The sequence below is a fragment of the Anolis sagrei genome, chromosome 5 (genome assembly GCF_037176765.1).
Source record: "Anolis sagrei isolate rAnoSag1 chromosome 5, rAnoSag1.mat, whole genome shotgun sequence".
Taxonomy (NCBI): Eukaryota; Metazoa; Chordata; class Lepidosauria; order Squamata; family Dactyloidae; genus Anolis; species Anolis sagrei.
Window position 1 is genome coordinate 106,651,638 of NC_090025.1, and position 27,247 is coordinate 106,678,884.

At 38.1% G+C, this 27,247-nt stretch overlaps 1 protein-coding gene across 1 annotated transcript; it reads left to right on the forward strand.

Annotated features, from left to right (window-relative positions):
- Positions 1-1,375: 1,375 nt before the first annotated feature.
- On the forward strand, positions 1,376-16,431 carry LYAR (Ly1 antibody reactive). The gene is made up of 9 exons (XM_067468957.1): positions 1,376-1,531; positions 4,611-4,782; positions 6,835-6,949; positions 8,097-8,204; positions 9,780-9,863; positions 10,971-11,316; positions 12,075-12,143; positions 13,790-13,875; positions 16,116-16,431. Exons 2-9 carry the CDS (start codon positions 4,661-4,663, stop codon positions 16,248-16,250), a joined length of 1,065 nt encoding a protein of 354 aa, XP_067325058.1. The 5' UTR covers positions 1,376-1,531; positions 4,611-4,660; the 3' UTR covers positions 16,251-16,431.
- The last annotated feature ends 10,816 nt before the right edge of the window (positions 16,432-27,247 follow it).

A 27,247-nucleotide genomic window follows, 5' to 3' on the forward strand; every position in this document is an offset into this window, starting at 1 on the left:
CGCACGATTTCTGGACCTTTAAATTTGCAATACTATACTTAAAATATTATCAAACTAGCTGTCCCCTGCCACGCATTGCTGTGGCCCAGTCTGGTGATCTGGAAAATAAAGTAATTAGAAAGTGTTAGTTTCTAATATATGTAATTTTTGTAATGCTTGTGGGTAAACAGTATTTTTTGCTGTTTCTTTGTCAGTGTTGATGTGGAGATTGTCTAGTTTGCCCACCCTGGAACATGCAACACATAATTGTCCTTCTTTAAGGGTCTCTTTCAAATCTATGATACTATATTTGTGTGTGTGGGTATCTCATATGTGTGTGTGTGTGTGTGTGTGTGAGGCTCTTTGTCAGGAGGGCATTGATTACGTTTTCTTGCCCTGGTGAAGGGAGTTGGACTGGCTGGCCTTTAAGTGTTTTCTATTTGTCAGGGGGGTTCTGTGTCGGAAGTTTGCTCCAATTCTGTCATTGGTGGGGGTCAGAATGCTCTTTGATTGTAGGTGAACTATAAATCCCAGTAACTACAACTTCCAAATGTCAAGGTCTATTTTCCCCAAACTCAATCTGTGTTCATATTTGGGCATATGGAATATTTGTGCCAAGTTTGGTCCATATCCATCATTGTTTGAGTCCACAGTGCTCTCTGGATGTTGGTGAACTACAACTCCCAAACTTAAGCTCAATGCCCACCAAACCCTTCTAGGGTTTTGCGTTGGTCATGGGAGCCCTGTGGTTCAGTTCCATCATTGGTGAAGTTTAGAATGCTCTTTGATTGTAGGTGAACTATAAATCCCAGCAACTCCAAGTCCCAAATGACAAAATCATTTTTAAGTGATGGTCACTCCTTGGGTGTCTTTTGGCCAAATTTGGGGGTAATATGTCAAGTGGTTTTTGAGTTAGGTTAATCCCACTAACAATCATTATATTTTTATTTATATAGGCTAGCCGTCCCCTGCCACACGTTGCTGTGGCCCAGTCTGGTGATCTGGAAAATAAAGTAATGAGAAAGTGTTGGTTTCTAATATATATGATTTCTTTCTACTTGAGGGTAAACATATTTCTTGCTGTTTCTTTGCCAGTGTTGATGTGGAGAGTGTCTGGTTTGCCTACTCTGGAAAATGCAACATATAATTGTCCTTCTTTAGGGGTCCCTTTCAAATCTATACTATATCTGTGTGTGTGTGTGAATCATATCTATCTATCTATATTTATGACTGGATGGCTCTTTGTCAGGAAGGCTTTGATTAAAATCCCCTTAGAGTAATAGTGTTTGGGAATCATTAGAAGAGAGCTTCCAACGAGGATGCAGAATGACTCCACGTACAGCTCTACTGACGCCTGAGCCTTTAACAGCAGGAGGCTCAATTCCGCCGGAAATCCCGCCCCCTCTTCCAAGCGGAAGTGCCTCCTTTAGGGAAGAGGGGGAGCCTAGGAGACTGCGCGTGGCTGCCAGTGATATATCCACGGAGAATAAAGGCGGCCTCTTCTCAAAGGCGCAGGGAAGTTTTTCTAACCCGTCATAAAAGAGCCATAGCTGTAAGTTAACCAACTGTTTGGGTCCAGGCCATGGGGAAGTAAGGCAGGAGTTAAAGGGAAGCGGATAGTAGGCCATTGCCTTTCCTCCATCCTCAGGCCATGGCACTTTGGGTGTGAAACTGCTCCTCTAGTCTTGCAAAGAACTGTTTTCCCTCCATACAAGCCACAAAAGAGGAGGAATGGGCGTTGGATTGTTGTAGGTTTTTTTTTCGGCCCATAGGGTCATGTTCTAGAAGCATTCTCTCCTGACGTTTCGCCTGCATCTATGGCAGGCATCCTCAGAGGTTGTGAGGTCTGGGTGTTATTCATCTTTCTGATTGGCCTTGGGCAATTGCATCTAGACATCTTTTTTTACACTCTTCTACATTAAATAATTTGAATTGTTGGAAGAGACCACAAGAGCCAACCTTCTTCCATAGAATCATAGAGTTTATTTTATTTCTTTTATTTATTTGGAGTGCTTCTACCCCGCCCTTCTCAACTCCCTAAGGGGGACTCAGGGCGGCTTACAAAAGGCACAATTCGATGCCCAACAGTTCACTTAATACAATATACAAAATACAATATAACGACAACAGTTATAACTAGTTAAAACAATCAAATTAATACAATAGCAGCAATAAAATCATCTTGTGGTCAACGTTCGCCAATTCATAAATCCATAATCCATCCAGCATTGTCATTGTCCTTTCCTACCCTGGTCGTCATCCATCTGCCAGCTTACCCAAAAGCCTGGTCCCATATCCAGGTTTTTAACTTCCTTCTGAAAGAGAGGAGGGATGTTGATGACCTAATTTCCCCGGGGAGTGCATTTCACAGGCAAGGGGCCACCACCGCGAAGGCCCTGTCCCTCGTCCCCACCAGTCTCACTTGTGATAAAGGTGGGGCCGAGAGTAGGGCCTCCCCGGAGGATCTTAAACTCCGAGGTGGGACGTAGAAGGAGATACGTTCGGACAGGTACGCTGGGCCGGAGCCGTATAGGGTTTTGTAGGTCAAAACCAGCACTTTGAATTGTGCTCAGAACTGGATCGGCGGCTAGTGGAGCTGACATAACAGGGGTGGTATGCTCCACCCCCCTGTTATGTCACCTCCACTGGCTGAGTTGGAAGAGACCTCATGGGCCATCCAGTCCATCCCCCTGCTAAGAAGCAGGAATATTGCATTCAAAGCACCCCTGACAGATGGCCATCCAGCCTCTGTTTAAAAGCCTCCAAAGAAGGAGCCTCCACCACACTCTGGGGCAGAGAGTTCCACTGCTGAATAGCTCTCACAGGTTCTTCCTCATGTTCAGATGGAACTCATAATCAAAGCACCCCCGACAGATGGCCATCCGGCCTCTGCTTAAAAAACCCCAGAGAAGGAGACCACCACACTCTGAAGCAGCATAACCACTGTCAAACAGCTCTTGACATCAGGATTGTGGAAGATTAGATATAAGCAGCCATTGTTGAACCATTACTATGCTACCATATAATCCAGTTCAAAGCATATAATCTGGATTGTATATGGCAGCGTAGATGGGGTCTATATTAACCACTCCTGTGTCCTAATGTTACCCACATCCTGGAAAGAGCCTTCTAGGCCAGGGCTCCTCAGACCCTTTAAACCGACGGCCAGTTCACTGTCCCTGAGCTGTTCAGTGTGTGTGTGTGGACTGTAGTTTGGAAAAAGCACTAATGGATTCCTACACACAATGCACATATATTTTAGTCCAAATAAACATAAAAGAGCAGTACAGTATTTAAAATGAAGACCAGATTTAGCATCAGTATTTCAATGGGAAATTGCCTGCTTTTGGCTGATGAAATAGACAAGTGAATTAGCATTGTTCTTGTTGTTGTGCATTTTCCCTTAGGGCGACCTTAACTCTAAAGTTTAGGATGGGAACCAGGTAAATGACCTTAGTTTGGAGACCCCTGTTCTAGATTGTCAACATTACATGCTTTTCCCAGCATAACACTATGTAACAAAATTTGAAAAAAAGTATGTTCCCCGTTTGAAAGTGCTATTTCCCATTTAATTGTATGGTACTTACTTTAAAGTAGTTGCTATACTCCAGAAACTTGTGGCTGTCACAAACTATGTTGAATTGGTTGAGACTCGATGAGATATTCATTGAAAAACTATTCTAGGAAAAAACTATAGTAATAAATGTTTTCCATGTTTTTATGACAGAACCAATTAGGAAATGATGTTTATATCCCAGGAACAAAAATCGTGTTATATATAGTGTAATAGCGCTTTTAACTAAAAACTCTTCTTTCGGTATTCTTTGCCTCCTTGTAGACAGCAAGCATGTAATTTAATATTTTTCTGTGTCCCTAAGAAGTTTCTGCCTTGTCTATGCCTGGCTCTTTCTAATTGGATGCATCTGCACTTATAGACGTTGTGAAGTTTGACATCACTTTCACTGCCATGGCTAAATGCTATAAATCCTGGCAGTCATAGTTTTATACAGGCAAAAGTGTTGGTGCCTCACTAAACTCAGCCCCCCAGGATTTCATAGCATTCAGCCATGGCTGTTACTGTGGTGTCATCCTGTGTTAATTCTATGGTATAAGTGCAACCTTTGCTTTATTGACAAGATAAAGACCCATCAGGCTTGGTGTCCAAAGGTACAGTTCACAACATGTAGGGTTATAGCAGTGTGGTTGAGCATCCCTTATCCAAAATTCTTGAAATCAGAAGTGTTTGCAAATACTTGCATATATGTCATGAAATATTGTGGCAATGGTCCTAGGTCTAAACATGAAATTAATGTGTGTTTCATTTATGCCTTATATAAATATGAAGGTAATTTAATGATTTTGTTCATGAAACAAAGCTTGTGCAGATTGAACATCAGAAAGCAACAATATCACTATTTCAGTTGCATGTGGATTTTGGAGTATTTTGAATTTCTGGATATGGGATGCTCATACGATATTACAACTACATAAGAGTATCCGTATGTTCTCCTTTCTCATTGATGCTATGATACTGGTGCTTGAGCTGGATAATGCCTCCATTTGAGGCTAAAGCATAACAAATAGTGATTCAAAAATGGTCAATTATATTCATTTCTCAAATTTTCTTGAAGGTAATATGATCTAATAGCATTTGAAGAATTGAATTCTGTTATTTTTCAAGATGGTAGTTTTCACCTGTAATGCTTGTGGAGAATCGGTGAAGAAGGGCCAGGTGGAAAAACATGTAAATATGTGCCGGAACTGTCAGTGTCTTTCTTGTATGGACTGTGGCAAAGATTTCTGGTAAGTAGAACCATACTCTTACTTCACTATTGATTAGAGGAAATTCACTTGCAGCACAGCAAGTCCATTTTCGCTAATGGTGCAATAAGATATAGATTCAGAACTCAGTTTGGATGTGACTAGTAAGATGGATCTTTTTTCTAAAGCAATCACTTTAGTTATTCTGAGGTTCAGGAACCAAGTTTTTAAGAAGTTAAACAAAAATAAATATCAACATTCTGTGTGGGTGTTTGAGTTTCTGTATTCAAGATATTTCTGTATCACTGTCTGCTGTAATTCACAAGAACTTTTGGTGCAATAAATAAAAGAAAGTAAAGCAGGACTAAGAAAACTTTTTTAAAAACTCATTAAGATGCTCTTTCAAAAGCATTTTAGAAACAATTCTGAAATTTAATTTTAAAACTACAATTTCCAACATTAGAAATTGTGCAGAACAGCACTGTTTTGACTGTTAGCTGAAAGTTCATGTAGTATGATTGCACTCATTCCCCATGTTGAAAAGATACTCATGCATGTTTTGTTATGATTTTGAAAATAATGCAGTTTGATTTGAAATCAATATAAAAGTAAATTGTTTTGTAGATGCCACAATATGTAGGCATGAAATAGAACTTGATAAAGCTGGAGGGGTGGTTTAATCTCTTTCCCTGTTGTCCTCAAAAAGAGGCTGGACAGCTACCTGCTGGAAATGCTTTAGCTGGAGATCTTGCACTGAGCAGAGTCCAAAATGTTCCTTCTAAGTCAGTGGTTCTCAACCTGTGGGTCCCCAGGTGTTTTGGCCTACATCTCCCAGAAATTCCAATCAATTTACCAACTGTTAAGATTTCTGGGAGTTGAAGGCCAAAACATCTGGGGACCCATAGGCTGAGAACCACTGTTCTAAATGTATGATTATATGATTCTTAACCAAAACCTGCTGAGACTCTTAGATGAAGAACTAGCTCATGCTAAACTAGCACTTGTTCAAGGGAATAGCACCTTTTTATTTCAGAAATTTTGTAGGGAGTGGAATATTCCTCTTTAGAGCATATGAATAGTAATGAGAGTTTTATAATTATGTCATCATGTGTACCCAAATTTGTTCCCATTTAATCCCACTGTGTATTTAATCCAATTTAAATACATGGATTAAGCATGCTTAATCCTACATCACGTGTGGTTTTACTGCAATTCTGTGGTGCTAGAAATGCATCAGTGGAGCTACAGGATGAATCAGCAGTGCTTGGAGAGGGAGACCTGTTTTTGGATTCCACTTCTGACTTCCAAGTGGTCTCTTTCCAAGGTCATAAACCTCATAAAGTTTTGAGTCTCATAAATCTAGTGTCCATCATCATTAAAGACACGGGGGTCATGGCAGGAAAGACATGCTGGGGCCATGGCAGGAAATGGAATATGAGAGGAAGTCATATGTTCTCTTGGTCACTCTAAAAACGCACAGAGAAAATTAAGCACTTCCAAAAGCCAGTCTAGCACTTCCTCTCAAATTGCTCACACTGTGTATGAAAGGCAGGGTTAAAATTGATTCTTCAAAAATATCTGGAGAAGGAAAATGAAGCTGGAAAATATCTCTACTTTTACTTTGCCATATTGGAAGAGTTTTCACCAGAACAAAGTCATGAGGAACTCCATCTATTAATCTTTTCCCTCATACGATTACACCCTAAACCTCTTAATACCATGGTGAAGCAGATTGGGCTGTTTCTGTGATTATCCAATAAATTAATGGTTGAGCAGTAATTGGAATCCGGCATCTCTTTGGAGATACCATGGTTGTAATAATTGATGACCAGGACTGATTCACTCTAATGTGTTCTCATCACCTAGACTAGAAGTAGAACCTATTGTTTTCATCTAGAAATGTCTCAGTTTCAGTGAAGGTGCTAGGAAGATTTTAGAGAGTTGGTGCTAACTGGAGTTATATGGTAGTTTGGGTAGGATAACAGTCTTTTGGCATGTATAAGACTTTTCTGATAGATCCATAATTGAAAGAATCCTGGCTCTGGCTGGATATGTTAAAAGTTCTTCTACAATATGCTGTTCTTAATGTCTAAGGGGTGATGATTATAAATCCCATGTGAAGTGCCTAAGTGAAGACCAGAAGTATGGGGGCAAGGGATTCGAAGCCAAAACCCACAAAGGAGATGTCAAACAGCAAGAATGGATTCAGGTAAAACATACATACACTTACCAAAAATGCATTCAGTTTCAGAAAAAGTCATATGTTGAGTTTTGTATTAACTTGCAGTCTCTGATACAAGTTAATACAAAAAAAAATACAGACTTTAAAAAAATCACTGAACACTAATGCCTCAAACAATATTAATTACAGAAACAAACAGTTTTGGAAAATATAGCTTTTTATAACCTCTGAAAGTGGAACATTTTGAGCATTATTTTATAGTTTTATGTACTTTGAACCAGTTGAAGTTATAAAAGTTTTTATAATAACCTGATGTGTGGCAAATAGAAAATGTGTTTGTCAGTGGAGGTCACATGTGACATATCAATTAAAGTTGGTAAATGCATTCTGAGTTACAGGTGCTACCAGACGTTTGAAAGGGAGTGTAAACTCTAAAGTGCCTCTTAACCATGAACCTGATTCTTAAGAAAGAGTTCAATATCATGTGAACCAGACTGAGTACTGTATTGATAACTGGCTGTGCTGCTTACCAGTGTTGCCTTACCCTCGGGATTTATTTATTATAGAGTGTGTTACTGATTTGAGTTGCCTATTAAGCATGCACACTAGAGTTAGATAGATGAGAGAGAAACAATTCTTCATTGTATTTTCTAGGGGGAAAAAATCCTGCACTGAAATATTTCAGGCTGGGGAACTTTTGGTTTTCCAAATATTGTTGCAATAGTTCCCATCAGGCCTGATCAGCACAGGTAATGGGAAAGTATGATAGACTAGTAAAACAGAGGGCCATAAAATACAACTATTAAAATGTATGAATTTTGTAGTAATCAATAGTGTTCTTATATGATCCAGTCAAATTTTGGATTTCATTTGTAAGGATATTTAGCTGTAAAGTATCTTTATAGCTGGCATATAGAATTTTGTCTCAGTGCCATTATTCACAATGACATTAAACTGTAGGGGGAATGTGCAGTTATATTGTATTTTTTAATTAGATTGTCTTGACAATCAATGTCTTTGTCCATTCCCTGTACTTCGTGAACAAAGGAAGTGGAGCTATGTTAATTTGTAACCTGTGTTTTAAGTACATATGCTATGGGATGCAACATGTTTAATTGTGTAAGATTTGCTGCTTAATTTTTCTGATGTAATCGTATCCGTTTTCTTTGTGTAGAAGATTCATGAAGCAATCAAGAAAACCAACATTAACCCCAAAGTTCGAGAAATTTTAGAACAGATGTATGCCTATGACAATATTCCAAGAAAAAAGCAAAAGTTTCAAGTATGTTGCTTAGTGATACAACTGTTTTAGACTGCAATCTTGTACACTTTGAAATGTGACTACTTATGACAATTAATGAAGAAAATACAAAAGCATAGTTACGCAGTTAAATTACAGATATAATTTATCTCACTTTATGGGTCTTTATGTGTATGTTAATTTTTGACAGCTGGTTTAGCATCGGGATCTCTTCTGGTAGGTAATTCCTCAATTGTGGAGCAGCCAATGAAAAGTTCTTCTGGATGAAGATTGCCAGTCGGGTTCTGGCTGCATGGAGTTAGCATCCTTAGGTGCCATGGATTGTGTAGGAGAAAGCAATACTGTAGGTAACCTGGACCCAAACCATGTATTGCTTTGAAGATCAGAACCAACACTTTGTACTTTGCCCCAAAACTAATTGGCAATGAGTATAGGGGCAATATGCTCACTCCTGGATGCTCCTATAACCAATCAGGCTGTCGTGTTTTGAACTAATTGAAGCTTCCAAACTTGTTACAGAGGAAGCCCAATGTAAACTGCATTGAAGAAGTCCAACCTTGCGTGCACTGCCATCTTTAGTCCTCTAGTTGTAGGGAGGGGTGCAGCTGACGTATCAACCAAAGCTGGTAGTAAGCACTCCTGCCATCACATCTTTTTGAGCTGACATTTGGAGAGACAGATGAAGGAGCACTCCCAAACTGCAAACACAGTCTCCCCAGGTTATGACCCTTAATTTTAAATATCTCTGTCTTATCTGGACTCAGTTTCAATTTGTTTTTCTTCATCCAGTCCATTACCTCCTCCAGGCATTAATTCAGAGGAGACACGCTATCCTTAGCAAATACTGTTTTTGAAGGAAGTAGTAACTGGCCAGCAAAAAACAAAAGCCGACAGAAGACAACAAAACTGATTTGAAACATAATGCTAAAGGAGAATTCTATGGGTACGAAAGACTAAAAGTGAATTAAGCCTGAGCTCCCCCTAGAAACCAAAAAGACTAAACTGTGCTGTCATACTTTGGCTATATCATGAAACGGCAGGACTGAGAGGAAAAGCCAATAATTCTGGATAAACACAATCAAGAAAGTCATAGCCCTGGGTTTGCAAGGCTGAAGCAGTTCATGATAGGCCTTCATGGAGGTATCACATTTGTAGGGTCTCTATAGATCAAACCTGCCTTGAGAGCAGTTAACAATAGCAAAATAAATAAATCTCATGGCAACTTCTGATCTTTCCTGGCCAGTGTTTTTCAAGTGTATAGGTCAAACATGAATCATAGAGATGGCATCACCCCTACCAGCTTGTTTGTGTATCTGCAAAGGAATGTCTATGTAAGCTCAAGACCCATATAAAACTAGTTCCCCTTCCCAAATATTTATTAATGACTAGATTTTGTGGTACAAGAATAGTAACATTGCAAACTAACCGCTCAGTTTCTAGCAATTTCTGACAGGCTCTAGCGAAAGCATTTGAACACTGGTGGATGCAAGCCTTCTAATGAACAGAATACTGCAAAGACGATAGATTGGTTGTGTTGAAATTGGGTCTTGTATTATGCTGCTAAAATAGAAATTCTTCTGCTTTCTTATTAAATAGAACTGGATGGCCAACAGTTTAAAAATACACAACAAGGCCTTGCAGGACCAGGTGTGGGATATTTTTTCAGAAGCGACCAAAAAGGTAGGGAAATCAGACATTGTTGTTGACCTGAGTTGTAGTCAGACTTTTGTTGTCTGGTTGCTTGTTTAAAATGTATTGATACTTTGATTCATTATATGCATGAAATAGGATTACAGATTTCAAATGATTTACTATTTGTTAAGTGCTTAATAAACAGTATTTTAAAAGCATAGTCATGAAAAAGATGGGTTTCTGTCCTTTCTGCAGAGTAAAACCAATCCTTTTTCTGAAAGACAGCTGTGTTAGTCAGTTATATAAATTGCATCATTTCTTAGTTTACTGTTCATGTGAATATTTTTAAGTGCTTGTGAACTGAAGATGGGAATAAAAATTTATGAGATAGAGAGTCTATCCAAATGCCAGATTCTCCCCAAATGGAAGATGGGCTCTGCCTGGCAAACTAGAGGTTGGTCTAAAACAGGGCAGCGAAACTCTGTGCAAGTTCTGTATTGAATTGTGAACATCGTCCTCCCCCCCTCCCCCATTTTCCCAGTGGTGATCCATATGCCTCATGCCTTTAAATGGTGCCTTCAGGTCAAAGAACAAAAGCATTTTAGAAATGTAATGCTGCAATATAGTATGATCCCTGTATCTGTGTTAGCGGTATCCAAAGGTTCATTTATCTACTTTTGACCAAATATGTCCCCTCTAGGCATTTTCTAGGTCCTTCCTTTCAGTAGGGTTTTTGCTGTTATCCATATTATCATTGTTTTCTACAGGGAGCAGGTGGTGATGGTAGGTGGCATATATTTTATATCTCAGAAACTAGAGCTGATCGGGGAAAACCAGTGCTGTGTTGGGCAGTGTAATAGATAAAAGTAAGATAACCTACCTGGGAACTGCTAGTTCAAGATTGTGGTTCGTCACTGAATAAGAAAAAAATATTAGACTTACTGTGACAATACATTATTTACAGCATGGATTAATCCTTGAGTGGATTCTACTCCACCAATTTTTTGTTCAGTTGTCCAGCTCATAGACATACTATCAAGATAATCAGAGTGCCAAGAGCACATTTCTTTTCTGTCTTTTACTTCTCTAAATTTTAAGTACACTTTTACCAAATGACATGCAATGATAATTTTTACTAAGATGTCTTCCCAACAGGAAATCGTTGAAAACCCATCCACAAAGAGTGAAGATGTGCCAACACCATCAGAGGTAAAAACAAAGATTTCCACAACAAAAAAGAGCAAAAAGGAAGAGAGGGAAAATATGAAAAAGAATAAACAATCACGTGTGCATGTTCAGCAAGAAAGTGAGGACCTTATAAAAAGCAAAAAGTCTAAGAAAGAGAACACGAATGGAACATTTTCCAAAACTAATTACTTGAAAACAAAGCATCAGCAAGCAGTTGTTTCAACCGACATGGAAGTGAATGGAGGTGGTATTGATGTCAAAGAACCCAGAGCCAAAGCAAGTGCAAAAAAGCGCAAGCGCAACCTCTCAGAAGGTACAAAATTTACACTTCATGCTGTTCTTAGTTATATAACCCATTTAGTATCTTATAGTTAATGTCTTAATGCTAAATACAAATAAGAGAGAGAGAGAGAGAGAGAGACTTAAAAAAGCAGGGATGAGAAGAACTGAAGATATTGCTATGATAAATTTTAATGCTGGATGGTAAAAATGGGGTATGGTTGAGCCATGGTTTGCTCTGTTTCTGACATTCTAGCAAAATTCTACTGTAAACAGGTTTTATGAATGGCCAGTCAAAGCATGCATACTTGCATATAATTGTACCTTATGTATAAGTCTAGGGCAGCTATTGAAGTCAAAATTATGAATTTTGATATGACCCATGGGTACGTTGAGAATGAAACGTGGGGGCATATAACAAAAGATGCAAAGGATTTTTTTTTCTATTTTAAAGTACTTTATCAACAGTGGGGTAGATCATAGGCCTATAATTGGATTGCAGTATTAAAAATATAAAGGCCTTTCTTTCTGAGAAAGATTTTGAATTAAAGGCTCTGTAGAAGCTTGGTTGATTTTTTGGAGGTGACCACGTTTTCTGGTTTGGGCAAGAAAATGGGGGGGGGGGGGGAGAAGAGGTCGTCCTCTTGACCATAGAGTCACCCTGAAGCACCTAGACATTTCTGGAAATAATGTATTAATCAAATCCACAGATAAATCTGCAAAAGTCAAAACAGACTGTATTCTGTTTTTGGATTTCCATGACTCCATTTCTCATGTATATTTCCCCAATAGATGAATCTCCCCCTGCTGAAAAAAGAATCAACACTTCAATATCCGAAGAAAATGAGGATGAGCATCAAGGTAGCCTTATTTTTTGGAAATTGCACCATATGATATTTACAATGACAGAAATTCATCAGGTCAATATTTCACCGCCCTGAATCCCCTCAAATAAACAACAGGAGAGATGTAATGTGAGCAGGGAAATAGACCACTTGCTTTAAAACCTAATTCCCAGTAGTAGGCTTTCTTGCTGCTTAATCTTCCCTTTTTTTGGCAAGCTCCTGATCAGATTGGTGGTCTGTCAAGATTCTTGAAGTTACCTTACAGCAGTGGTTCTGAACCTTTGGGTGTTTTTTGCCTATAATTCCCAGAAATCCCAACCAGTTTACCAGCTGGGACCAAATCTCATTTATTTTATTTATTTATTTATTTACTGTACTTGTATACCGCTGTTTCTCAGCCTAGCTGGCGACTCAACGCGGTTTACAACAAAATACAACAGTCAACAGTATACAATTTAAAACCATAAAAACATAATACACAATATTGGCACATCAATAACAATCCAATGCATCTCCTGACTAAAATCATGATCCAGTTTCGTCGTCCATATTACCAATCCTTTAATCATCACATTCATTGCACCGAATTAACCAAATGCCTGTTTGAACATCCAGGTTTTTAATCTTCTTCGAAACACCATCAGCGAGGGGGCTGATCTTACCTCCATGGGAAGGGCGTTCCATAGCCGAGGGGCCACAACAGAAAAGGCCCTGTCTCTCGTTCCCGCCAGCCGCACCTGTGAAGCAGGCAGGATAGAGAGCAGGGCCTCCCCAGAAGATCTTAGGGTCCTGGTGGGCTGATAGGCCGAGATACGTTCGGATAGGTAGGTTGGGCCAGAACCGTTTAGGGCTTTAAAGGCCAACGCCAGCACTTTGAATTGAGCCCGGTAGCAAATCGGCAGCCAGTGGAGCTGGTGCAGCAGAGGAGTTGTATGCTCCCTGCGCTCCGCTCCTGTTAGTATCATGGCTGCCGACCGTTGGACTAATTGGAGCTTCCGAGCCGTCTTCAAAGGCAGCCCCACGTAGAGAGCGTTGCAGTAGTCTAGACGGGATGTAACCAGAGCGTGGACTACCGTGGCCAAGTCAGACATCTTGTGAAGTCTGCACATAAAACACAGCCTGTTAAAATATCATGATCATCTCTTTCTGCTTCCTTTGTCCCATGTACCTCTCTTGGATAAAAAGCTGCCTTCACTTGATTTCTACCAATTTCTCCCTCTTACCACAACTGCAATGGGGAAGTGGAAAGTTGTACAGCTATCCTGGCATTCACATTTCTAGAAATAGTTGTTATTTAGAGGGTAATTGGTACTTTTTCAAGATTTTTAAAGATGAAACATGTAAGTTATTATGTTGAAAATTATTTTTCCTCCACTGGCAAAAAGAACATTTATGCATGTTTTCCTTAAGGGCCAGTGGCTTCCTAGATGCTGCTAGTCTTAGTGTGCTAATCATGGTTTTGGATGCATAAGAATGATGTTAAGGATCTTTAAAATCTTGTTTCTGTGCCAGAAGAATAATACATGCTAATGACAATAATTGAAGTGCACTTTAGTAAACAAACGCTGGTTTGTAAGATGGTGTTTGCTTCCTGTAATAACTTGGACTGAAATGTACTGAAATGATTACTCTTATTTGTGGTATCGCTTATTTTTTATACAGGTAAATTCAGGTGGAAAGAGACCATAAAGGCTGTGCTGAAGCAAGCACCTGACAATGAAATATCAATTAAGAAACTAAGGAAAAAGGTATGAGGGTGCCTTATGAAGCTGTATATAAAACTTTATGACTCCTACATAAGCATCACAGAGAAAACACGACGGTGGTATTTATTTATTTACGGTATTTCTATCCTACCTTTTTCAAACCTGAAGGTGACTCAAGGTGGTTTACATCTACTCTACTCACCTGTGTCCTCTAAATGTTCGTTTATGTAAATTCAAAGCAAGTATGGCCTGCTATGATTTTAAATCTTATTAAACAAGCAGCTGTAACAAAGGGTAACAACAGGTTACAACTGCAGCAGTAAAGCCTGCTTTTGACATACTGTAACTGTCCTACATAAAGAATCTGTCATAAACCCTTTGTAAAAACTTCTCAGCAGTTGGAATTATAAAAAGTTCTATAAGCCATTCGGCAGTTAAGGAAGTGTTTACGAGAATTCATTTTATCCAATGTAAGGCTAAGGTTTTGCAACCAAATCAGTATGAGAATTAAAATTATACACACACACACACACACACACACATCCTAATTATCTCCAAATTGGTGTGCTCTGTCTGTCTTTGAGTAATAAATACCTAATGCTTAGCAGAAGTCTGGAGCCCCCGGTGGCGCAAGGGGTTAAGCGCTTGTGCCAGCAGGACTCCTGACCGACAGGTCAGCGATTCGAATCTGGGAGAACGGGTTATTATTATTATAACTTTATTTGTACCCCGCTAGCATCTCCCGAGGGACTCGATGCGGCTTACACAGGCCAAGGCCTCAAAACACAATACAACAATACAATACCTAAAGCAAATTAAAACAGTTAAGCAGAATAAACAACAACAATAACAATGCATAAGACAACAAGACACAATAAAACTGGGCCAGACTGGGGTACTGGGTACAAGGTTAAAAGTGCTGATGTGGCAGGAGGTATGAAGGATTATAAAATAGGTGCAGTGTGCGGTGTGCAGTGGACTTAGTTCTACTAAAGGGTTGAGCTCCCTTTGTCAGTCCCAACTCCCCATGAGGGGACATGAGAGAAGCCGCCCACAAGGATGATAAAGCATCAAAATCTGGACATCCCCTGGGCGACGTCCTTGCAAACAGCCAATTGTCTCACACCAGAAGCTACTTGTTTCTCAAGTCGCTCCTGACACACACACACAAGCAGAAGTTTTAATAAATGGGAAGATTAATGGGAATAACTGTATTATTATTATTATTATTATTATTATTATTATTATTATTTCCGTCACTTTTACCCCGCCCTTCTCACCCCGGGGGGGACTCAGGGCGGCTTACAGAGGAAGGCACAATTTGATGCCTTTGTCACATATACATACATATATAAACAAATTAAAAAGTTACAAATTAAAAATTAAAATCATCAATACACAACAATACAATAACACAATAGTAGACTAATCCTGAGCTCAGCGTTCGGAGTTTCGTAAATCCATTCCGTCTTGTCAAATTCCAGCTCGTCATCAGGTCTTTCTTTAGCTGCCAGGGTGTCCAAATGCCTGGTCCCATATCCAGCTTTTCAACTTTTTCCTAAATGAAAGAAGGGACGTTGCCGATCTAATCTCCCCGGGGAGTGAATTCCACAGGTGGGGGGCCACCACCGAGAAGGCCCTGCTCCTCGTCCCCGCCAATCTCACTTGTGATAAAGGCGGGGTCGAGAGCAGGGCCTCCCCAGAGGATCTTAGGTTCCGAGGTGGGACGTAGAGGGAGATCCGTTCGGACAGATACACTGGGCCGGAACCGTATAGGGTTTGTATTCTCACCATTTAGAGCTGTAACAGTCAAGCTGTCAGTTCTGGCTACTTCTTGGTGACTGATGGGCAATGCAAATGTTTATGCACTAGCAAAATAGAATTGCGTAATAATATGTGGAGTTTTGATTTATAGCACATTCTACAATACTGGAATGAAACAACAGCTCAAGCTTGAAGTTAACGTGTAATTTCTTGAATTACACCAGCAAGTTTTAGTCATGAATTTTAAACTCACTATATTTTAATCTTTGTTCTGTGTATTTTTATATATGTATTTTGTAGAAATACGTTTTAATATGTGTATTTTACATAATGATTATGTGGTTTAGCTATGTTATAACCCACCTCAAGCCACGAAGAGAGGCGGTAAAAAGTTAAAGTATTATTATTAGTAGTATTGTTATTACTGTGGATGTTTGTGGGAGATTCAAGTTCAGTTCTCTAAAATCTGCAATGAAAGTCTTGAAATATAGCATATTTTCTTTTCTTCTTTTGCGTAGGTTATAGCTCAGTATTATGCTGTTGCTGCGGATCAACATAAATCTGAAGAGGAAATTCTGGCCCTTTTTAATAAGAAAGTCAGCAAAAATCCTAAATTTAGAGTTTTAAAAGAAAAAGTTAAACTTATAAAATAGCGTTGTGTAATTGCCTGATTTTGTGGATTGTATCCAGTTTTCTTAACAAATATGCAAATAGCAGAGAAAATTAGTTATACCCGATTGTGAATTCCTTATCTTTCACTTGTCATTTATATTGAGTAAAATATATTTTTGTAAAGTGACAAAATCCTATTAAAATCTAATGTTATTTATAGAGGCTAAAGCTGTCTGTTATGATTTGAGAAATAAGTTCCTATGTATTCCATGTACAGGCAGTTCCCGAGTTACAAACATTCAACTTCCCAATTACTTCTAGTTAGGAAATGGGGTGAGGCAACAGAAACTGAGAGAAATCTATCCTTTGGGAGAGAAATTCACTCCTGAAAGAATTATCATGGGGAAAACGGGTCTCCACTGAAGTTTTATCCCCAATCCTTGTTTCCACAACAAACCAATTTTTTTCAAAACACAATTATCACAGGGACAGAAAGTGAAGTGAAATAGGGCACAGACAGCCAAAGAAACACCTTCCCCTGTGCCATCTAAAGCTAATTTGGATATAATTTTGGCTGGAGTTACACTTACAAAATGTACCTTACATACAAATGCAACTTAAGAGCAAACCTACAGTTCATCCATTTTTATCTGGATGAGTGAATGAAAACTGTGCTGCTTCTGCTTTGCTTGCTGGGGCTGGGAGTGGAGACTCAGCCTGCCATGCTTTGGGTCCACTTTTGGGAATGAATCTGCGAGGTGCTTGGGAGAATAGGATCAGCAACAGCAGGCCAAACACCAAAACCTGCCCTCAATTTATACATGAGGTCAACCTATACACAAGTATAGACGTTACTTCTTTAGCAGAAACTTTGTTATCAGGGGTAGAAATAACATGGAAAGAATAAGGGTAGGTTTCTTCAACAGAGCAAACTTTTCATTTGAAATAAGAATATGCACATGGGAAATACATTCCCAGATTTTGTAGTTTAAATCTACATTTACTAAGACCAGGAAATAAACATTGTTAACCTGTCCCATTTCAAGTGGATTTACAGGAAGTTGTTATAATTTTTTTTAAACTAAGTGTTTCTCAGGTTGCTGTGAGTTTTTCTGGCTGTATGGCCATGTTTCAGTAGCATTATCTCCTGATGTTTTGCCTACATCTGTGGCTGGCATTTTCAGAGATCTGCCACAGACCTCAGGTATAGACCTCTAAAGATGCCAGCCACAGATGTAGGTGAAACATCAGGAGAGAATGCTACTGGAACATGGCCATACAGCCTGAAAGACTCACAGCAACCCAGTGATTCTGGCCATGAAAGCGTTTGTAAACATAAGTTATATCATTCCCAGTTACCATTTCAAGTTGAATTACAAGAAGAGTATGATAAAGATTTAAAAGAAGAAGATATGATAAAGATTTGAAGTATTCTATACAATCAATCTGTTGAAAATCTCTGATTTTTTTAGCCAAATGTTTAAACTAATATATTGGGCATTCCTAAACTCTTTTGTGCTTGGGGACACATATTGAATTTTGAGACGCTGATAAAATAGACCAGAGTTCAAAAAAGCATCAGTCAAAAAAAAACCTCTTAGATTATTACACTGCCCTAAGACTTAGTTGATTTTCATGTAACAGACAAAAATTGTTACTCATATAACTTTTTTTTAATGCATTGGGCATTTTCACAAAATGTCTGGCATGGAGCTTGCCCATTCATCATCATTGCAGTATCACTGTACATGGTGCATTATACAAACAATATTATTATTATTATTATTATTATTAGTAGTAGTAGTAGTAGTAGTAGTAGTATTAGTATTAGTATTATTTAATACACAAGATTAGTACACAGCAAAAATGCTGGCTTTTGTATTTGATCACATGTCGGACACTTCTCAAGTGTCTAAGACTTCGTGATGTATCAGCAAATAAGGCATGCAGATCCAAGTAGGGTGGCCTTTTGCAGTTGACAGATGGTAATTTTGTCAGCGCCAATTGTTTTTAAGTGCAGGTCAAGGTCTTTAGGCACTGCATCCAGTGTACCAAGCACCACTGGGACCACCTTTACTGGCTTGTGCCAGAGTCTTTGCGGTGCTATCTTAAAATCCTCATATCGTGTAAGCTTCTTGTCAATTCTGCTGTCAACTGGGATTGCAACATTGATGATCCATACATTGTTTTTTTCCACGATCGTGAGGTCAGGAGTATTGTGTTCCAAAACTATCATTCTGAATTCAGAAGTCCCAGACGTGTTAATTTTGTGTAACTTTTTCAGGCTTGTGAAACCACCAGTTTTTTGTCACAGGGTGATGATATATATTTGTGGAACAAGTTCCAGCGGATCATCTGACATTTATTTATTTGTTGTTATTATTATTTCCCTGTCCTCTGGTTTACATCTAAAAACATGGCATACAAGGGAAGAGGGTGGAATGTGGAAGGAATTAAGTCCAGTAGACACTGCCTCTTCCCTCCCTCCAAGGCCAGAGCACTGACAGTCAAGATGGATGGAGGGAGGGCATTTCATCTGCTTCCGGACCTAGGCATATGATGGAGCTGTACCTTCCTCTTCTCTTCCTCCAAAGCCAGGGTAGTGAAGGTGGGATGGAGGGAGGACAATAATGGTTAATCCCTGTCACAGAAATCAAACTGATGAGACTGAAATAAAAGTAACCTATCCAAATACCAAGTTCAAAAGGGAGCTTCAAAATCCTCAGCACTCTGCTCCAATGCCTAATTCTTTGAAGACAAAGAAGAGAGAGAAATGGGCAACTTGGCAAACAACCTCTGAATACCCTTCTCACATCAGACAAATGCAACACATATCTCAGGACTGGGTATCACTCTCTCTCCACATCTTAACAAACTAACTCTCAGCATTCCTCTCTACTGGTTATGTTGCTGGTGCCTGCTGGGACTTTCGGTCCAGTAATAGAGTACCACACAAAGTATAGGTAGAAGGAAATATGTGTGTGTTCGGAGGGGTGAGTAAAATTTTGCCTACAGATGCCAAATTGGGGGACTCAGTAATATACCTACATGGCAGAATTAATGGACCATTTTAACTGCTATGGATCAGTGCTATGGAACCTAGGAGTTGTAGTTGTACCAGGATAAACACTAACTTTCGTTGCTATTATTTCACCAAACTACAGCTCCCACGATTCCAGAGCATTGAGTCATAATAGTTAAGGTGCAATCAAACTGCATTTTTTCTACAGTATAATTTTTTGGCTACTCACAATTTTCCAATTTTTTGCAAGAGTATTTATTTACTTGTATTTGTAACCTGCTCTGTTGGTTTTCCACCATTATTAGTATCTTCCCCTTTGCCAGAGACTTTCTTTCTCCTGAAAATGGCTCATACTACTTGGTGCCCTTTTCTTATTGTATCAGGACCTCTGTGTTTCCCTTGCATTGCACCTTTAGTGACCAAGAGATGTATGAGAACCAACAATACATCGTATCCCTGATAATTGCAAGCTGTAAGTCTACTTTAACAAGGAAACAAGAGAGCAAATATTAAACTTATTCATGGTAACTTTTACAAAGCTATATTGTTCTGTACTTTGAGCTGTAGTCAGAGGTTACCAGATCTCACAATCAATATATTCAACATTTAGTCCTTACTTCTCCCAATTAAGCTTTCAAGGGAATTAAAAAAAAGAATCCTACATACACAGAACAGGTATTCTAAGTTTCTTTTCTGCTCTGTTGGCCAAGGAAAGCATATTATGTTTCCCATTAGTACTTTAACAGGAAGTGTTACTTTATATTCAAGTTAACATTTGGCTGGGGATTGAGACAGATGTTGAGGACTCTCTCCTTCCACTTGTAAAGGAATCAAATCAAATTGAATATATTTTGTGAAAATATGTTTAAATCATCTTTGCATTCTGCTCAGAAAGTGAAGAAAGTTATCTCGGATGAAAGCAAGCCTCTTGAAAAACAGGCCCTTTGTTGGATTGCTGGAGTCTCAAGCAAATCATTATTCCAAGGAGTCTGCCTCCTCTATTGTTTCACAATGTAAAGAGCTCAGTATTTCACCATTCCTTGGCAAAGACACTGGAAAAGTGAAAAACTCTTGAAGGCACCACCATGGCTAGAAGAAAGGGGAAATAGCTTTCTGGATTTCTCTCCACCCCATCAGTTTGGAAGGGGAAATCAGTAACCAGGTTCTGACATGAATAGCTGTTCTTACTCTCTCCTCAAGCTTTGTAAACTGTTTCTACTTGGAGGAATAATTACAGGAAAAGTACTATTTATTTACATCATTTTTATATTATCGTCTTAGCAGTCATTTCTTTGGGTTGTGGACAAAAAACAAAACTCAGAGACTGTCCTGAGTTCCCTCAGGGAGATAGGGTGGGGTACAAATTATTATTATTATTATTATTATTATTATTATTATTATTATTATTAAAATATAGGGTAGGGAATTTCGAGATAAATTGTTACATTCTCCCATTCAAAGGATTCATGAATGGAAGTTTCTCTACTGTATACAGTCCTGACATTCAGACTGTGTTGTAAGTGATACACACACACATGCATATAATATGTATGAAGAATGTCAATACAGAGTAGTCTATATAAATAAAAATGTAATGATCATTTGTGGGATTAACATAACTCAAAAACCACTGGGTGAATTGACACCAAATTCGGACACAACATACCTATCAGACCAACAAGTGACCATCACTCATGAAAACACTGAAAAACACAGTGGAAGGGACTTTAAAAGCCCCCCCCCCCAAAAAAAACCCCAAAAAGATGTTACTGCGCATGTGCAAACACAACTCCCCCTGGCAAACAAAACACAATAGCATATCCACACTCTTTCGGACTACAGCTCTCAGCATCCCCTAGGCCAGGCCCTTTAGGAGAGGAGGATGAGCCAAATGCACTGCTTCCAAGCTGCAAGCTTTCTTGGATTTCTTCGAGAGCATGCAATCACTGCATATTTCTAATTTCCTATTCCTGGACTGCAACTCCCAGCAATCCTCCAGGTAGATAAGATAGATAGATAGGTATGTAGATAGGTATGTAGATAGGTACATAGATAGATTGATCAGGAGGAGTGCTGGGAGTTGCAGACCGAGAATAGGTAGATAAGGAAGAAAGGGGAGAAAGAGGATGGAAAAGAAAAAGGGGAGGGGAGGAAGGAAAGAGGAAGCCAAGGAAGGAAGGAGAGAATGAAAGAAAAAAAGGAAGGAGAAAGGAGGAGAGAAAGAGGGAGGGAAGGTTGGCCACAGCAAAGCGTGGCAGGTACAGCTAGTACATATATAAGTATCCTAGCAGTTTTTATTATTCTGTACCGAGAAGAAAGCTTTAATAAGAAAGAACTAATAAGAAAAATCCCTGGACATCTTATCAAAGTCAAGGAAAAATGATTTAAAACGCATTTCCAAATCGTACATTTTGAGGATAAATTTTCTTTGGTTTGCAATAATTTGAAGAAAGCATTAAATAAGTGATGGTATGATGCAGCTCATTGATTAAATTGTTTGTGTCCATGTATCTCCACTAGATGCCCCAAAGACTAGGCTATATATTCATTAGCTTTTTTTACTTGTTCTAGTTGAGACCTTGGGGCCAACTACCTTGGGACCAAATATATCTTATTTATTTATTTATTTATTTATTTATTTATAAGTTTTCTATACCGATCTTCTCACCTACAAGAGGGACTCAGATCCGGTTCACAACATGTGTTCATATACAAAAATACAAACCACACAATGTATCATCATTACACAATTAAAAACATATTACAATACAACACTGTCATCATCACACTTATTTAGCCACGTCGTCAAAGCATTCCTGGTCATAATTCACAGTTCTTATCAGGTGAGAGGTTGATTTCGAGGAAAACAGCAACTCATAATTGTTTGAGAAAACCTCCGGACTCCTTCACCCAGTGTCTTTTCCCTTCTCAGGGAGATTCTCTTATTACCCAAGGTTTAAATAAGAAGGTGCCCTTTACTAAAATATGCGCCTGATGAAGAGATAGTGGTAAGTTGCCTTTAACATTGCAGGTATTCCTAAGATAGCTGCCACAATGGGTGCATCTACACTGGCCAAATAATGTGCATTTAAAGAGGTCTCACACTCTCATTTTGGAGGAAATCAGCCCCTTGGGCCATTATCTTGAAATAAAGGAAGCTGGGGCATGGTCAAGATCTAGGGTTAATGTCAGTTTTTGCTTATGATTATTTTGAGATGTCAGAGAAGAGTACCGAGTTGGGGAATAAGGTATATGTGACACATACATTAATTTCACATTTAGACTTGGGTCCCATTTCCAAGATTTCTTATTATACACACATATGTAAATATGGATATTCCAAAATCCAAAAGAATCCAAAGTTCAAAGCAATTCTGGTTCCAAGCATTTCAGGGATACTCAATCTGTTTCTGACAACTACAAGATCTAGATTTTTGATACATTTACGTGATGAAAACAGAAGAAACAAGCAATTTTTGTAAGTAGGTGAGCAGTTGTTGCTGTGAAATATAACCTTTCCTCTATTCAGAAACACACCTCACAGATTGCATAAATATTACTCAGGTAGTATTTGTTACTTGTTACTTTACACAAATTGCTCTGGGGGATATTGGTAACCTTTTGTGAAAGTGTAATGAACTTTCCTTTTTGCACTTACCTTTGACAACTGCAATAATAATACATTAATTTGATATGACAATTCAGAGTTTGAAGTCCTCATATTCTTTTCAAGGCTTACATTTATAGGGATTGTAGCTAGCAAAGCAATTCCATCTTAAATTAAGGACACTTCCAAAATCTAGACAGACTTTGTTCCTGTTAATTCATTCACTTCTTTCTTTGAAAAGTTAGACAAATACAGAAAATGTTTGTCTTAATTACAAAAATAAATCTCAATTTCCTCTGTGGTTAATAAAACGGAAGGGGAACAAGAACTATTTTTAGATATCCCAGGTAAAGAATTATTGAAATATCTGTTGCAGTGCATTAAATATTAGTGTGAAGCATCCAAAACAGTGTGTTGATTTTTCAGATCTGGAATATCTGTATTTGTATATACATACAAAATGAGGTACCTTGGAGATGGGGTATAAGACAGTATATTGAACAAGGTCATTTTTAACATCTTACATCATCATCTTCCATTGTTATCTAATACAAAAATGGTTTCCAATATGTTAAAAAAGAAAAAAAGAGAATGTTTCTAATCTAAAACAGAAAAATAGAAAAGCGAGTGTACAGTGTATTGAAACAAAGGAAGTAGAAAAGTATAGAAAATAAAAAGCCCTAACTAACACTTTCTACTCTGTCTCTACTGCCTTCTTCATAATCAAAAATCTGTTCTTTTTGTCATAAATCATTTCAGGTAAATTAACTTTTCAGGATCTCTTGGATATCACTAGGGATTCTGTTATTCTTGTCACTAACTTTTTGATCTTTTCTTTTCTTGTTATTCCTTTAGCCCTGTACTACTAATTTCCCTTTAATGTTGTAAAAAAACCCAATATTTTCATTGTCTTTTCTTCTTTTAAATAGTCAATAAAATGCTCCTACTCTTCTTCAGATTTGGAAGGATCTGGTGATTCTATAAGCCTAGTCAATTTGTCTATCTCTGACATGTCCAACTTTTTTTGTAAACCACAAATCTTGAGTGGGAATTTCTTCTTGTTTCCAATAGTAAGCATAAACAATCCTCGCTGTAGTCACATGTATAAAAAGAGTATCAGATTTATTTATTTTTTTTGCAGGGTTGAATGTGTAAGTCCCAACAGAAGGGCTCTAGTGGTACTTTAATTTTTAAGATGTTTTCAATGTTCTTTTGAATTATACATTTTTTTTTGCTTTAGGACAGGTACACCACACATGGTAAAAAGTTCCTTCTTTTTGATGACATTTACAACAAACATTTATTTGGTTCCATCTTTGCTAATCTTTCCAGCGTCATGTACCATCTATACATTGTCATCTTATAGATCTTTTTTTCTTAGTCTATAACATCTTGTGAATTTTATTTTTGTTTTCCACATCTGTTCTCATTTGTCTAGGTGGGTATTATGACCCATATTCTTTGACCATTGACTCATACTGTCTTTGATTATTGGAAAAGAGTTCTATGGGCCATTAAAAAGACAAATTAATGGATTATAGAGCAAATTATGCTCAAACTCTTACTAGAACGCAAGATGACTAAACTAAGGCTGTTGCTTTTTGACAAGATGGACTGGAATAAGTGATAGCTATGGAATAGAGGAAGAATACGCTTGACTCAACTGGAAAAGTCATGACACATTGTTTCTATGATCTGAGTAGGGCTGTTGATGAATGTGGCTCTTGAAGATATATGTTGGGGATCCTTTAACTGGAATTCTGAGCTCTTCCAAAATCCAAAAATTGTCCTCATGGCTAGTTCAAAGTACACAGATTTTGTTTCATGCTCAAAATTATTAAAAATATTATATATAATATTATTTTCAGGATATATATATAAGAAGCAGGTAAATGAATTTTGTGATTTGAATTGGCTTTCATCTCTAAGATATTTCATTAGGTATATACAAAAAGAAATCTGAAATATTTCTGACCCTAAGATAAGGGATACTCAACCTGTATCTCACTGAAAGGATCGCAATAAGGTGAACTCGATAGAACACAGCAACAAAACAATGTTCTACGATGTCATAACTTCAATTAATCTGGACCAAGTATGATTCATGCACTATGGAAAAAGGGGGGGGGGGGGGGAACAGCTGAAAAGTCTCGACTATACTCCCACACAATACTGAAAAGGCATTTCATAACATTAGTTGCCAGGTTATCTTTTTGTAACTTAGAAGAAATTTGATTATCTACCCTAATTTCGAAAATCTTTGTCCTAGGTTAGATGTCATTACCAAGATCATTCTTTCGGGGTTTTCTTGCTGCAGCAGCAGCAATGACAAGCAATTTCATGAAATCTTTTACTGGATCAAGAACATGTGCATTTATGCCAGTTCACCCTCCCACTACCTGTTTCTCAAATGACTGAGCTCTGCTCATTTTTAAAAGAGGAAACTGTGCAAACACATTCACAGAATGTTTTTACTGTTGAGGATTTGTGAAAGTGGAAGCATAGAACATTGAGGATAACTTTCTCTTGTTCACACAAATACATGTTGTGTATGACTAAAAATAATAAAAGTAAAGAAAAAGCTCTATTACTTTTACCATATAGTTTTTGTTTCTCAACTGGCTGAAAATATTACATTTTACATAGCAGATATCTTTTCTTAGACTTTACATAATCTAATAGCTTGGTTTTTGCAATCTAAGATTATTATTCCACCTAACACCCAATAATAATGGAATACATTAATAATTGAACAGATTCCATAATTAACCACATCCATTTTCCACTATTTGACAGATTGGTGTAGGGAGGGATAGAAAAGTAGCTTTGTCTCCAAAGATAATATATTACTATTTAAATGGAACTGTCAGTAAAGATTTCAGTGGAATATTGGCTGGCACTCTATGCATTCATCATACCCCTGGTAGTCATGATAATTAACTTAATACTTGTCAATATTTGTCCCATATTCTGAATGAAACTGCACAGAGCTTGCCCATTTCCTCTGGCAAAATCAATTCCTTACCAAACCAAAAACACAGATGAACAGAGAACTTAAATATCACTTTAAATTTTTTAAAGGAACTAATAAAAATATAATACACATAGGCATTGATAAGTACAAGTTCATGGGGTCAGTAGAGATCATTATCAAATCTGGTTCTATTTCCCTTTAAAAAAACCCAAAGTATGGCTTACAACAGCCCATTGTCTCTAAGGGTTTCAAAATATGAGTTGGCCAATGTTCCACTATCAAGCAAAGTGAGTGCCATGGAAGATTAATGCTCTAAATTCACATAAACACAGTTCCCAAACAGATGTTCACATTGCATGCCCATCTTTGGAAGTTAGGTACAATAGTGATGACTTTACCTTTACTCACTTTCTAAGGATGGGGCTGCCATGTGACTTGTTCACATGGAGCACTGTGATAGTGACACCTAAGCTCTCTGGTGGTTCAATGTACACACATTTTGTTTCATGCACAAACTATAACAAATATTGTGTGTGAAATTACCTTCAGCCTGAGTGCATCAAATATATCTGAAGCATAAATGAACGTCACGATAAGACTTGATCCCAATTCTAAGATATCTCATTATACATATATATGCAAATACAGACATTCCAGAATCTGAAATCCAAAACATTTATGGTCCCAAGCATTTTGGGAAAAGAATATAAAGTTTATGAAGTAAACCTATATAAAGTTTTTAATTTTCTCCTCCTGGTGAGAGTGTGGCAGCTTCAGTAAGAATGTGAAAGGGGAGATGGGTCCAAGATCAGATTGCTGCAACAGCAGCCTACCTTCTTTCCTGATCTCAAATAAAACAAATGAATATTTTATGTCATGGCTTCTAGAACTTGTAACATTAAGTTGAGGTGAATAATGAATCATTCCATGGGTCCATCGTGGCCAATGCTAAATCATCTGGTAGGAATCAGCTCTCAAAGGCCAAGAACTTTTAACTTTTTATCTTCTCTCTGCTACATATATATGAAACATAAATGAATTTCATGTTTAGACTTGGGTCCCTCCCCCAATATATGTATGTATATGCAAATAGAGGTACTTCTAAATCTGAAAATTTGAACACTTTTGGACTCAAGCATTTCAAGTAAGGAATGCTGAGTCTGTGTTTAACTTATAGCCTATCCAACACAAGTCCTGCTAAGGAACACCCTAAATGTTATCCCCCTTCTCCCATTGGGCAACATCCCCATTTACCTTCTTCTTTGGTTACCCTGATTTCCATCAGCCAGTGTGCCAGTCACTAAGGCGGTTGGGAGGGAAAGGGGGAAAGTGATGTGAAACTGACGTAATTCTGTGGTTTAGACCAGACATGGGCAAACTTCAGTCCTCCGGATGTTTTGACTTCAACTCCCACAATTCCTAACAGCCAGTAAAC

Coding starts and splice junctions, on each gene's coding strand:
- LYAR (XM_067468957.1), top strand. CDS start 4,661: ATGGTAGTTTTCACCTGTAATGCTTGTGGAGAATCGGTGAAGAAGGGC. Junction 4,783..6,834: donor GACTGTGGCAAAGATTTCTG/GTAAGTAGAACC, acceptor TTAATGTCTAAG/GGGTGATGATTATAAATCCC. Junction 12,144..13,789: donor AAATGAGGATGAGCATCAAG/GTAGCCTTATTT, acceptor TTTTTTATACAG/GTAAATTCAGGTGGAAAGAG.